At 36.4% G+C, this 14,523-nt stretch overlaps 1 protein-coding gene across 1 annotated transcript in view; it reads right to left on the bottom strand.

Annotated features, from left to right (window-relative positions):
* Nucleotides 1-14,523, bottom strand: part of LOC122812920 (medium-chain acyl-CoA ligase ACSF2, mitochondrial-like) — a 910,993-nt gene that overhangs the window by 724,418 nt on the left and 172,052 nt on the right. Inside the window, exon 2 of the mRNA XM_044084978.1 lies at nt 13,525-13,720. Coding sequence (XP_043940913.1) covers nt 13,525-13,720 — 196 coding nt within the window. The remainder of the gene's footprint in view (nt 1-13,524; nt 13,721-14,523) is intronic.

Below are 14,523 nucleotides of genomic sequence, written 5' to 3'. Positions count from 1 at the left end.
GGTGACTTGAACACAAAAAGAACATTCACACTCAAAAAATCAATATTAGCCATACTATTGTATGTGACAGTTTCATCTCTCAAACGTTTCCATGTCTATGGAATAAACTCCATCTATTCCTATTAATACAATGGAATGTTTTTTCAATGTGCTACACTTTACTCTTACTCAGTCAAATAATTTCCTTATTCCTCATGAAGCTTTGTCAGTCAAATAATTTCCTTATTCCTCATGAAGCTTTGTCAAAGTACCACTCTTACAGATTCGCTTACATATTCATATATACACCTCAGTTCTGAAACAAATGGACATCACAACAGCAGCTTTGCTTTCTGAAGAGGAATGCACTGCCAGCAGGTGTTAACCCCCGGTTTCCATTTCAAATTTAGTGAACTCGAACTTTTATTCCTCACAAATTGGAACAAGATTTAATAAGCATGGACTAGCTAACTGGATATATACAGATCTGTTGTAGATGCACAAATACATTTGTGGCAATTAAAGGGAGATTTGTCTGCATTACAGGTAACAGTAACAATCTACAGAGGTCAGATCAGACCATTTATTTGGAAGAGATCGCCACAGTCTAGGTAACAGGACAAGCTAATTTCAAACTCATAAGACTAACATCACAGATAAGGCAGACCTCCAGTAGGACAGTACTGTATAAATAAGAAAAACTGCGAGGCCAGTGACTGAAGACTTTATAAAGCAGGTAGAAATCCGAAGTTTCAGTAAGCCTTAAATAAGTGCAGCACTGTATTTGAGCGCCATCATTATGACATTGTGTAAAGAACAGCATAAAACTCAAACACAGCAAAGGCAGCAAGTTAAGTATCAAACATATGCAGCCTGGCTGTCAGGAGGATAAATGAAAATTACAGAGTCAACCTTTTACCAAAGAAGTAAAATGATTAAACCACGAACAAAACTAGAAAATAAAAGGAAACGGCCCCACGAAGTAAAGGCAAAATTCAAGGCTGAACAAATATAAACCAAATAGCCGTTTATTTAGTGAGCGCTTTCGGTAGAGAGATTCTCCCCACCTTCTTCAGACAAATATTTTACAAGTCTGATAAAATTTCAAACAGTTAAATACTATGAATTGTTGTGACAACACAAATAATTAATGCCAATAAAACAATTAATTAACTTGACCCTAAAATTCTTTTAACAAACATAGAATACATAAAATGTAAAAAGTAAATACATGCATTTAAAACATTTGATACATTAAATGTATCTCACCCAAAGGATTAGCAGCAAGCAAGCAAGATGTATTTAAATTAAAAATTGTAAGAATAAACCCCGAACTCCATATAAAAGGTATTTATCTTGGGTACAAGTAAACCTTCAAATTAACTATCTTTCAAAACTTATAAACAGTAACATAAATGACTGAAATATAAATATTTAATCATGAAAAATATCTAAATGACTAACAACCCATATTTCATTGTGTTACTATATAAACATTGATTATTTACAACCTCCCCTTGTCTTTACAATATATATATGTATATATGTACTAAAATGTGTGTATGTATTAAAAAAAATTATTATCTACCTAAAGCCAATAGTTTGAAAAAAAATTTGATGGACAGTATCTCATTTAAACCTGGGGCAGTATAAGAGGCAGTACGAATCTGCCAAAAGGATTCCTGTTGTTCTAATGTTAATTGCCAGGGACCCCCCCTCACTTGAGGTTGTACTTGTTGTAGCACTGAAAAGAGAAAAGCATGATCTTCATTATGGCAAATATGTTTTGCCAGTGCATTGTTTAGATCTCTTTTCTCAATAGCGTAAAGATGTTCGTATAATCTTTTTTTGAGTGGTCTATCGGTTTTGCCTATGTAAAAAGCCGAACACTTTTTACATAATGCCGCATAGACCACTCTATTAGAACTACAATTAAATGTTCCGTTAAGACGGTATTCTTTCCCAGCCAATTCGATGTTATTACCCACATAAATATGTTTGCAATATTGACAAGATCCACATTTTTTCATCCCTACATTCTTATTGTTAGATTTAATTTTTCTCCGTTCCAGCAGTTGTTTCAAATTTTGGCCTCGCCTGTAAGTTACAATAGGCCTTTCACCTACCAGGTTAACCAGATGCTGATCATCTGAAATGATCCTCCAGTTCTTACGAACAATGTTAAAAATTGCATGAGCATCAGTGCAAAAAGTAAAGAGAAAACACAAATTAGAAAATTTATTGTCTACTACAATTCTACCAGTTATGTTTCCTCCTCCAAGGAGTGGTTTGAAATGTCTGGACTCTCTTTTTGTGTACACTTCTTGTTTTATGTCATCCACAAAGTTAAAAGGATATCCACGTGCTAAAAACATGGATTGGATGTTCTCACATTCAGTTGTAAAGTCTGCTAATTCAGAGACCATTCTGGCTGCCCGGACAAATTGACCCTTGACTACACTTTTTTTCTGATGTAAAGGATGAGAGCTAGTAAAATGTAAATAAGTATTAGAAAATGTTGTTTTCCTAAAGATAGTTGATTTAAATCTCTTCAAAACAACATCTTTACTTATTTTAACATAGAAAAGTTGTTTCATCTGAACTGACAGAATGAGTGAATTCCAAAAAGTGTGTCATTCCAGATAAACTCTCTATAAAGGCTGTAATAGATTCAAAAGGGCCTTTCCATAGAAAAAACATGTCATCTTGGTACCTAGTGTACCAAGTGACATGTTGTTGGTATAATTCATTTTGGAAAAGGCATTGCTGTTCCCACGTTGCTAGGACACTATTAGCAAATGTGCATCCGCATGGTGAACCCATGGCTATCCCAGTAGTTTGAAGATAAAAGTTGTCCTTAAAAATTAAAAAAATATTTTTAAGTATAATATCTAACCATGTTTCCACCAAATACATATTTTCCTTGGATGCACCTTTACGGAGCATAAAATCCACTGTCCACTGAATACCTAACTCATGTGGAATGACAGTATATAAATCTCTAATATCCACTGTAAGGAAAGTGAAAGTGGGATCATAAGGAATTTTATTGATGTTTTCTAAAAAGTTCCAAGAATCCTTGCAAATTTGCACTTCTTTTTTAAGTAATGGTTTTAGAAAGCTGTCAACTAGTTTAGCTGAAGCATATGTGACGGACCCCCTCCCATCTACTATTGGTCTGAAGGGAGGGTCCACTAAATTTTTGTGGATTTTCGGGGTCCCAAAAAGAGTTGGAATCCTAGGAGCTGGCATGATAAGATATTGTAATGTATCATGATCTATAGATTCTTCTAAAAATAGGTCATCCGTAAGTTCCTTAATTTTTCTATTTGCAATGTTAACCTCGTTAATGCTTGAAAAAATATAGGGACCTGTATTTAAATATTCCAACATCTTGTTTTCGTATTCAAAATTGTCCATCATAATCAAACGGAAGAAACTGAATGTGAGCAACAACGAATTGGCATTCATCCAGTTACTCAATGAATGCCAAATTCGAGTCATGGCCCCTGACAAGGGTGGGGGTTTGATTATGATGGACAATTTTGAATACGAAAACAAGATGTTGGAATATTTAAATACAGGACCCTATATTCTTTCAAGCATTAACGAGGTTAACATTGCAAATAGAAAAATTAAGGAACTTATGGATGACCTATTTTTAGAAGAATCTACAGATCATGATACATTACAATATCTTATCATGCCAGCTCCTAGGATTCCAACTCTTTTTGGGACCCCGAAAATCCACAAATATTTAGTGGACCCTCCCTTCAGACCAATAGTAGATGGGAGGGGGTCCGTCACATATGCTTCAGCTAAACTAGTTGACAGCTTTCTAAAACCATTACTTAAAAAGTGCAAATTTGCAAGGATTCTTGGAACTTTTTAGAAAACATCAATAAAATTCCTTATGATCCCACTTTCACTTTCCTTACAGTGGATATTAGAGATTTATATACTGTCATTCCACATGAGTTAGGTATTCAGTGGACAGTGGATTTTATGCTCCGTAAAGGTGCATCCAAGGAAAATATGTATTTGGTGGAAACATGGTTAGATATTATACTTAAAAATAATTTTTTAATTTTTAAGGACAACTTTTATCTTCAAACTACTGGGATAGCCATGGGTTCACCATGCGGATGCACATTTGCTAATAGTGTCCTAGCAACGTGGGAACATCAATGCCTTTTCCAAAATGAATTATACCAACAACATGTCACTTGGTACACTAGGTACCAAGATGACATGTTTTTTCTATGGAAAGGCCCTTTTGAATCTATTCCAGCCTTTATAGAGAGTTTATCTGGAATGACACACTTTTTGGAATTCACTCATTCTGTCAGTTCAGATGAAACAACTTTTCTCGATGTTAAAATAAGTAAAGATGTTGTTTTGAAGAGATTTATAGGAAAACAACATTTTCTAATACTTATTTACATTTTACTAGCTCTCATCCTTAACATCAGAAAAAAAGTGTAGTCAAGGGTCAATTTGTCCGGGCAGCCAGAATGGTCTCTGAATTAGCAGACTTTACAACTGAATGTGAGAACATCCAATCTATGTTTTTAGCACGTGGATATCCTTTTAACTTTGTGGATGACATAAAACAAGAAGTGTACACAAAAAGAGAGTCCGGACATTTCAAACCACTCCTTGGAGGAGGAAACATAACTAGTAGAATTGTAGTAGACAATAAATTTTCTAATTTGTATTTTCTCTTTACTTTTTGCACTGATGCTCATGCAATTTTTAACATTGTTCGTAAGAACTGGAGGATCATTTCAGATGATCAGCATCTGGTTAACCTGGTAGGTGAAAGGCCTATTGTAACTTACAGGCGAGGCCAAAATTTGAAACAACTGCTGGAACGGAGAAAAATTAAATCTAACAATAAGAATGTAGGGATGAAAAAATGTGGATCTTGTCAATATTGCAAACATATTTATGTGGGTAATAACATCGAATTGACTGGGAAAGAATACCGTCTTAACGGAACATTTAATTGTAGTTCTAATAGAGTGGTCTATGCGGCATTATGTAAAAAGTGTTCGGCTTTTTACATAGGCAAAACCGATAGACCACTCAAAAAAAAGATTATACAAACATCTTTACGCTATTGAGAAGAGAGATCTAAACAATGCACTGGCAAAACATATTTGCCATAATGAAGATCATGCTTTTCTCTTTTCAGTGCTACAAGTACAACCTTAAGTGAGGGGGGGGGGGGTCCCTGGCAATTAACATTAGAACAACAGGAAGCCTTTTGGCAGATTCGTACTGCCTCTTATACTGCCCCAGGTTTAAATGAGATACTGCCTATCAAATGTTTTCTCAAACTATTGGCTTTAGGTAGATATTTTTTTTTAATACATACACACATTTTAGTACATATATACATATATATATTGTAAAGTCAAGGAGAGGTTGTAAATAATCAATGTTTATATAGTAACACAATGAAATATGGGTTGTTAGTCATTTAGATATTTTTCATGATTAAATATTTATATTTCAGTCATTTATGTTACTGTTTATAAGTTTTGAAAGATAGTTAATTTGAAGGTTTACTTGTACCCAAGATAAATACCTTTTATATGGAGTTCGGGGTTTATTCTTACAATTTTTTAATTTAAATATATCTTGCTTGCTTGCTGCTAATCTTTTGGGTGAGATACATTTAATGTATCAAATGTTTTAAATGCATGTATTTACTTTTTACATTTTATGTATTCTATGTTTGTTAAAAGAATTTTAGGGTCAAGTTAATTAATTGTTTTATTGGCATTAATTATTTGTGATGTCACAACAATTCATAGTATTTAACGGTTTGAAATTTTATCAGACTTGTAAAATATTTGTCTGAAGAAGGTGGGGAGAATCTCTCTACCGAAAGCGCTCACTAAATAAACGGCTATTTTGTTTATATTTGTTCAGCCTTGAATTTTGCCTTAACTTCCTGGGGCCGTTTCCTTTTATTTTTTACCAAAGAAGAATTGCTCGGCTCCTTTTTCATTCTAGATCATGGAGCCAAGACCGTAGGAAAGCTTTCCCTTTCCACGAAGGCTGACTAATTTCAAACTTAATTTAGAAATTGAAGGGTACTGGGGTGCCTTCCCTCTGTAAAAAATAAGTCAAAATTGTTCCACTGTTGATTTACTATATGATCACAATGGAAAACATAACCAATATCTTAGGAAAAAAGATGACAAAAGTTCAACCTCTAAGTAAGTAACATTTGTTATAAGAGTTTACTATATATATCTAAATGGGCTTGACTGGATAGAAATTAAATGTCCATGCTCTTGTGAAATGTAACTGAAAACTCTTGAAACCTATCCAATTGCTATTTCAGTCTTTACTGGTACGTGATCTAAGATAAAGTTGTAGGGTAATGAAGTACAAATGAGACACTGGCACTTCCCCACTTATTTGTTGAAGTGGAATTTAAAGGTGTGTGTGTCTGTGTGTAAGGGAGACAAACATTTGACTACATTAACAGAACAATGATGATGCAAAGGGAAGCAGAGTACAGGAAAATACCACTACTGTTTTCAGGTTTTGGTGCAGAGAAGGCATTCCAACTCAGCTTGGATTTCATGAGTAGATCATTGGTATGATTTGCATTCCCTGATGGAATGATAGGGTTAATTGGGAGGAGGAAGAGGATATATGACCGTTCAGAAGAAGGTAGGAGTGTTCCTTTTTGACAAACTGCATTTTAGCAGATGAAGCAGACAGGTGTGTTCTCTTTTCCTGTTATTTGCTTTACACTTAAGTCATTGGCAAAGAAAACATGGAACTCCCAAATTTACAGTTCGTATTTTTTAGCTGATAAACCCAGAAAAGGACAGTTCAGTGCTGTGAACCACTGAAATCATTACAGTCTTTTCAGTGTATGAAATAAATGGTGATAAAGGATATAGCAGAAAACTGTGTGCTTACACATGAATTGGTTTAGCAATGCTCATAACTATGGAGCATGAAAAGCAACATTAAGGTATATTGATTAAAAACAATTCTATTATGACAGCTATGTGGGAAAGGAGGCTAAACAAAAGTTAATAAAATATTGAGAAATCAGAAGCTTTTGATTGTGGATATACATGGTAAGATACAATAAAGTGAACATGCTTTTAGTCCCTTTAATTTTATATGTACAGGTCAGGCAATTTTTCTATCAAATCACCCACAAGTTGTGGACAGTTAAGAGAGAGTTGAAGGAATTTATTTGGTAGTGGAAAAGGGAAAGAGTTAAGTGGGATAAGTCATTTTTCCCTACAGATTAAGGTGGTGGTTAAGGACTAAAGCATGCATTTGAAGTGAAACCATCACATAACACAAGCAGAAAGATAAAAATCAAAGTGGAGAAATGGTGGAAGGCAAGGTTCAATAAATAAGGAGACAATAGTATTTTGGATGCAGGCCTTTAAGGAGAATATAAAAACATAACATTCTATAGGGTCGTTAAAAAAGCAGAAAGCATTCTAGGAATAAAGCTAGCACAGGAATGAAGAAAGGAGAATGTCACTGCTTTTAGGCAAGAGAGAGCTAAAGGAACAAATATATTGGGAGCCAATCCGGATGAGGACACGAGATAGCTTGGGACTGTGGCTTAGACCGTAATTAACCACTGTATGGGATGGCAGAGTACAGGCAAAGAAAGAATAAGAGTGTTACTTGAAAGTCAAGCATTCATTTGAGTTTTTAGCAGAGTATAGAACAGAAGTTGCCTGTAATGGCACAGTAGTGCACCTCACAGCAAGAGGTTATCTGGTTCGATTCTTGGCTGGGGTGTCTTCTGTGCGGAGTCTGCATGTCCTCCCTGCGTTCGTGTGGATTTCCTTTGGATACTCCAGGTTCCTCCCACGTTACAAAGACATGCATCTGGAGTGTTTCTCCCTGGGCCTCCGCTGAAAACTGGCTTTGTTTCAAGTTGGTCTTTCCCGGTAAACAAATGTTAAAAAAAAAAAAAAAAGTATTTCATGATAATTGTAAGAATATATCAAAAGAATTTGGAAAAGACTGGTGAGGGAATGGGAAGGCAAAATACAAAAGAACAGTGGGAAGACATCTGTATGGCTCCCAAGTAAGCAACAAACTCCAGAAGTTTTTGCTTTCTTAAATTGAAGTATTTGTATAGATATTTTTTATACCCAAAGCAGATTTCAAAAAACATTTCTACAGGTAAACAGCAATTGCTGCAGGAATAATGGCAGAGAGAATTAATTAAAAACACTGTTTGGAAATCAAATGGGCTGGAAGAGTCTTAAAAATTAAAGAGAGTACTTTGTCAGAAATGTTGGAGAGCCAATGACTGTCGCTAATTAAATTATATTTGAGCTGTAAATAGGATACAAGTTATCTAGCTATAGTAAGGTCTTACCAAGATCAAGTTTAACGGTGTTGGCTACGAAGAAAACTACTAGAAAATGGAAATCAGAAACTAATCAATCTTAAATGAAGTACTGAATATTGTAAAGGGGATAAAAGAATAAGCGGTTAGAAAGAGAGTAAAATCCCATGAGTGGAGGAGCTCTCTGGTCAGCCTCAGTAAGAAGCTGAGATCCCGTGTAAGATCCTCCAAAGCTAGCTACGAAAACAAAATTACCACTGATTCTAGGGACAACCACAAAGCATTCTATAGCTATGCCAAGAATCCCAATGGCAACATCTAGCTCTGCTCCGAGTTACAGCACAACGGCATGAAAATTACAAAGCCAACTGATACTGCCATCATCCTGGCAGATAGGTGCAGTGCTAACTTCACCCCCCCTCTCATCCCTTAAAGGGCCCATATCTATGCAGGAAGAATGCAGTCCTTGTAATCACAACTACGCAGGTAAAAAGCTGCACTTTCTAAAGCCAAAAAACACAGCATCCATGGGACCAGACAACATCCCAGGCTGCTTTTTAAACGAACCTCAGAATGAACTGGCTCCCCACCTAAGCACCATGTTCAATCATAGCCTCACTTCAGGCTTTGTGTCCACTGAATGGTGCACAGCAACAGTTATCCCACTCCACAAAGGGGGAGCCACCACCTATCCCAGGAAATATCACCCTATTAGCCTGAAGAACCTGGTCTGCAAGGCTATGTAACGTATCATCATGGAACTAAGACATTGGTAACCTCCAAACTCTGGATCCCACCCAGTTTGGGTTTGTGAAAGGCAGATCATGCCTCCTGAACCTGACTGACTTCTTTGAGGCAGTCACCAAAGCCATAGATGAGGTTAAGGTGGTTCATGCAGCCTAGCTTGACCATGCCAAGGCTTTTGACACCATCCCCCATTCTGGAATTATAGCTAAACTCACTAAACTAGGTATAAATCCCTACATCACAAGATGGGTTGCCAACTGGCTCACTGACAGAACCCACACTGTAAAAGTTTCAGACTCCAAATCAGACTTCAAACCAGTGACAAGTGGAGTACCACAGGGTTCAGTCCTGGGACCTCTCCTGTTTGATATCTACTTCTCTGAAGTACAGGCCAACACAGAAGGCCTTTGGCTAATGAAGTCCACAGATGACTGCAAACTAGAAGATGTAGTAGAGTCCCCAAATGATGTGGACATCTTACAGAAGGGCCTCACTGAGACAGATGCCTGATGTCAGAGCCATGGCATCAAGCTCAATGCCAAAAAGTGCACAGTCATCCCCTTTGGAAAAAACTCTGTACCTATGAACTACCACATAGGCAGCAATCTACTTAACGTCTAATGTGTTATAAGAGACCTTGAGAACCAGGTGGACAGTAGTCTCTCCTTTGATAATCACATCACTACAGTAGTCAGGAAATCCTTCTACGTGGCACACCTCATCGCAAAAGGGTTCTCATCTGGGGGGGGGGGTCATTGTTCCCCTCTACTCGACACTCAGACCCATTATAGAGTACAATGCCCCTTTTGGAATGTACCTCACAAGACATCTGGAATGTACCTCAAGACATCTGCAGCTGGAAAGGCCACAGACGTACCTCACAAAGAGGATTACTGGCCTCAAACAAATACCCTACTCTGACCGTCTCAAATAACTCCAGCTTTACACTCCATAGCATATCGCCTACTCCGAGGTGATCTCTGCCCAACATATAAAGCTATGTCAAACCCAGAGCTGTTGGACATGCTACACCTAAAGAAATCCCAATCACTCCGAGCTACACACTCTAGGGACCTAAATCTGGTCACCAAAATAAACAGGACATGCTGGAGGGATAGATTCATGTCCCAGAGACTTCCTATACTCTAGAACAAGCTACCCATCTATGTCATGCAAAGTTCCTCATTACCACTCCAAGAAAAATCTTGATGAGTGGATGGAAAATAGGAAATGCACCCTGGGGATCACTTCTGTGGCTCTGCTCGACAGGGGCACAGGAAAATAACTTTCTTGGGTGGCGTAAGCCAGGGAACCTTGTTGTCTAGGCTTACTTGGGCCGATAGCCTAGTACATACCTATGATCTTTAGAGAAGGAGCAAATTGCACAGAAATAAATGGAAATTGTGGGACTAATACAACATGCAGGATGATGCTCAAGAGAAGATATAAAATTTAAGAGAAAGCAGGACTTTAGCAATTTAAGCAATGTTGTAGTGAATGATATTTAAAAAAAAAAAAACGTATAACGCAGGAAGGAAAAAGTTTGCAGTGGTTTGCTTTCCTTCCTGTTAAGTCTATGTTTACCCACATTGTTTAAACTGTGTGGATTTAATAAAGGTGTTCAAAACCCAAAAAAGGGGTGGAAATATATATTTAGTAGAGCCTAGAAGAGACAGAAGATACTGGTGAGATTTAGTCTACATCTCTGAAACAGTAAGATGGGAAGAATCTGTGTCTTGCAAATTACATGCAGACAAAGCAGAAATCATAACCATTATGCCAAACCCACTGCCAGTGGGGAAGGTCTTTACCTACGAAAAATGACAATTCCTCAGTAACAAGAAGTGAGGAGAGTACATAATAAACACCACTTTATTGACCAACAAAATGAGGAGTGAGCACTTTCATAAGTTTATACCACAACTTCAACAGAATCCATAAAAGTGAAAAAAGTTAAACTTTAAATAGTGAATTCATTAACCAATTAATCATCTGACCTGTGTCGCATAGGACCTTGGTTAAGGTTGTACATTTAAATATACAAAACTTTGTCTACCTACCAACAGTAAAAATATGAATAAATTACCTAAGTTACTACTTAAAACTTATACAAGTTACTTTAAAATGTAAATTAAAAATTAGAAATGAAAAAAAAAAAATCACATTTAAACATAATAGGACGTCTTAATACACTAGCAATTGATATAGCCTTATTCAAACCAGGGGAGATCGTAGTGTTCAAACTTAGTTGCAAAAGCAACTCTTTATATTCAATAAGGTCTCTCCAAGGTCACCCCCAGTACTGCCGGTGGACTGCGTCTATTCCAACAAAAAACAAACCATGATCAGGAAAGTTTATCAAGTGACGATAAAGAGAGTTGCTACTTTTTTTTATTTTTTATGTCATTGACAGACACAGTTTTACCCACATAAAAACTTGAGCATTTTTGGCACAAAGCCCACCGTTTCAAAATTAGTGAGAAATGCTTTTAATATGGACATTATTAACCCTAACTTCATCAGTTTCTAATAGTCAAATGCACAGACTACAACTTCACATTTAAAAGTACCACACTTTTTCTGGCTAAAAAAGTAACTATCTTCTGCTTCTAACATACTTTTTAAACATCTAGCTCGCCTAGTAACAAACCTTGGTCACTCCCCAAGGTTTCTTTCATCTCTTCAAGGCCATGAAAGAAAGATCAGTTGTTAATAATAATCCATTTTATTACAGGGTAGTCCTGAGTGTAAGTAGTATAAAGGAACAAGAAATTGCGTTACTTATGTTATTAATTGATTTTGACTTGGTTAACTCTTTCATACATTTGTTTGTTTCTTTCGGCTTTTCCCGGTTAGGGGTTGCCACAGCCAAACTCCGGTCCGCTAATGACTGGCAATTGATTTTTACGTACCGGCTTGCCAGGCCTGACACACAACCTTCAACGAAGGTACGCCCATTCACACATGTCTCCACGCAGAAGACGCTCTAGCTGAGAATTGAACCGGACAGCATCTTACTGTGAGGAGACAACTCTTTTTCATACATAATGGGCTTAATTATCTCCCTATGTCTTTTAAATGAAATCTCCCCCTGAATTTTGTCAACAACATCCCCAGGATAATTTCTTGCCAAAAACATTTGTTAACTTGACACTTTGCTTTTCAAATACTTCATCTATAATCTTAGGGGCCAGCCTTAGAAATTGTCCCTTTATATTACCCCTTTTCTGGTAAGCAGGGTGGCAACTGTCGCAGTGCAGAAGACCGTTAGAGTAGGTACCTGTATATATATTACTTTGTATAACCTTTTTCTTCTCCTCTTTCATTCCCAGTACATCTAAATAACTGGATTCTTGCTTTATATAAGTATATGTCAATTTTAAAAAAGTGGTTTGAGTGCAAAAAGTCTAAAAAATATTTTGTTTCAGTCTCACTTAAATCCCATGCAATAAAAATAACATCCAAATACCTGCTGTAAAAATACCAGCCAGGTACATCACTTCTATTAAATATAAAACGTTTCTCCCACTGTAAGTGTACTATATTTGCGAAGATGGGGGCACATCTTGCCCTCATCGCCACACCCTTCTTCTGGTGGAAAAACTGACCATCAATGAAAACAAAATTGTTCTTTAGCATCATCTCTACCAATGTATACATAACTGAAAAAGGTTCAGCTTTAAATGAAATTAATGTTGTTTTATGGATTCTGATGAAGTTGTGGTATAAACTTAGGAAAGCGCTCAGTCCTCATTTTGTCAGTTAATAAAGTGGTATTTAGTGTTATTTTCGCTCCTTCTCGCTTCTTGTTACTGAGGAAGGTCTTTACCTCACAGACACAAGACCGGGTTTGATTCCGATCTTGGGTTATGGCTAAGCTTAAAATGATCCTTCAAGGCGATAAGCCAGATATTCACCCATTTGATGGCTATTAAGAGCAAGTTGGAGTAAGTAAATTAGCACAGAATGAAGTTTCAATATGCAGAGATGTGAAACATATAGAACAGTAAAACCAAAAACCTTAGACTTTACAGAAATACGTTGTAAGTAATTGCTATGTTAAATTGTTAATCGCTATGTAATCCAATGTAACTACTGTCCGTTTATTTTAACTGTGGAGCTTTTCTCCCCGGGCCTCCGCTGAAAATGGACCTATGTCCAGTCGGACACTCCCGGTCAACAAATGTAAGTAAATAAATAAATAAATAAATGTTGTAAAGCCTATGATCATGAAACAGTATCCGTTCACAATGACATTTGCAGTCAAGTGTAAATAGACTATTTTTATTTTAAGTATAGTATTGTAAAATAAAGGTGTCATGAATCATCTATATATGTCAGGTTCTGCAAACATTAAAGTTAGTCTTCAGTTATAGCAAACCTTTACATTGCATATCACCAATGAATAAAATGTGAAAGAATTATTCTCAAACACTTACATCATGATTTAACTGTGCAAAGGTTTTCCTGATTCCTTCTCGTACAAAAATCACAGCTTCTCTGTCTGGAAACTTGTTAGTTGACTCCTCCAAACACTGACCCATTGTCATTGGTGTCAAAGGGATATTCGATAATCCATGGACATAGCTGATCTTCAGGGTGGGTCTTGTAGGAGGACCGTCATCATGGTACAATCTACAGGAAGATTAAGGGGTCGTTTTTATTGGACTGAGAAGTTAAGAGTCCCTAAAAGACTCTACACTAAAATCAACAAAACAAAATTTCTTGTGGCAAGAAAATTAAATTTTAAGACAGCAACTGCATATGCCAGTCTCAATATGCCATATAAACTATTAAGCAATGTGATCATATGATACACAAGCACACATTTTAAACAAAGTACAATAAAGTCACATGGATAAAATCTTTGATTACATGGCTAAAACAGCTGAACAGAATACAAAGCTAATTAATTTTATGCACTGTACTGACATGAACCCACGCAAGTCTTAGTTTGATAAAAGTATCATCTGCCTAATCTAATTATGTAGACCAGTTGGACATCAAATACGTTTGTGATGGGAAAAATTAGTTTACATTGCATGCTGACATTGAAATACAAAGTGGATATATACAAAAATATCATAGCTATTAATAAGAATTTATGTTAACTTAGACAAATTTGCCATTCAGTACCTTCTGTCCTAGTTAATAAAACTATGCAAGCAGCACCTGTAATAGTTTTGTACTTTTGTGCAAACCTTTATAAAGAGTATCACTTTCCTATATATGCATATTCATACATATACACACACAGTTCTTAACAAATGGGAATATTTTGAGATCCACTGACAAGTTTGGCACCATACACTAAGCCACTTAAACGTAATGGACCTTTTGATAGGGTCAGGGGGCAGACTAAAAGCAAAATATTTTATTTAAATATTATAATCCAGTATTCACTTTTTATGCTTTACACACTGTACAAGCATGCTTAC

This window comes from Protopterus annectens, chromosome 10.part0 (genome assembly GCF_019279795.1).
Source record: "Protopterus annectens isolate FY-2018-M chromosome 10.part0, PAN1.0, whole genome shotgun sequence".
NCBI lineage: Eukaryota > Metazoa > Chordata > Ceratodontiformes > Protopteridae > Protopterus > Protopterus annectens.
Note: the sequence above shows the minus strand (reverse complement) of the source record. Positions and strands in the feature narration are given on the sequence as shown.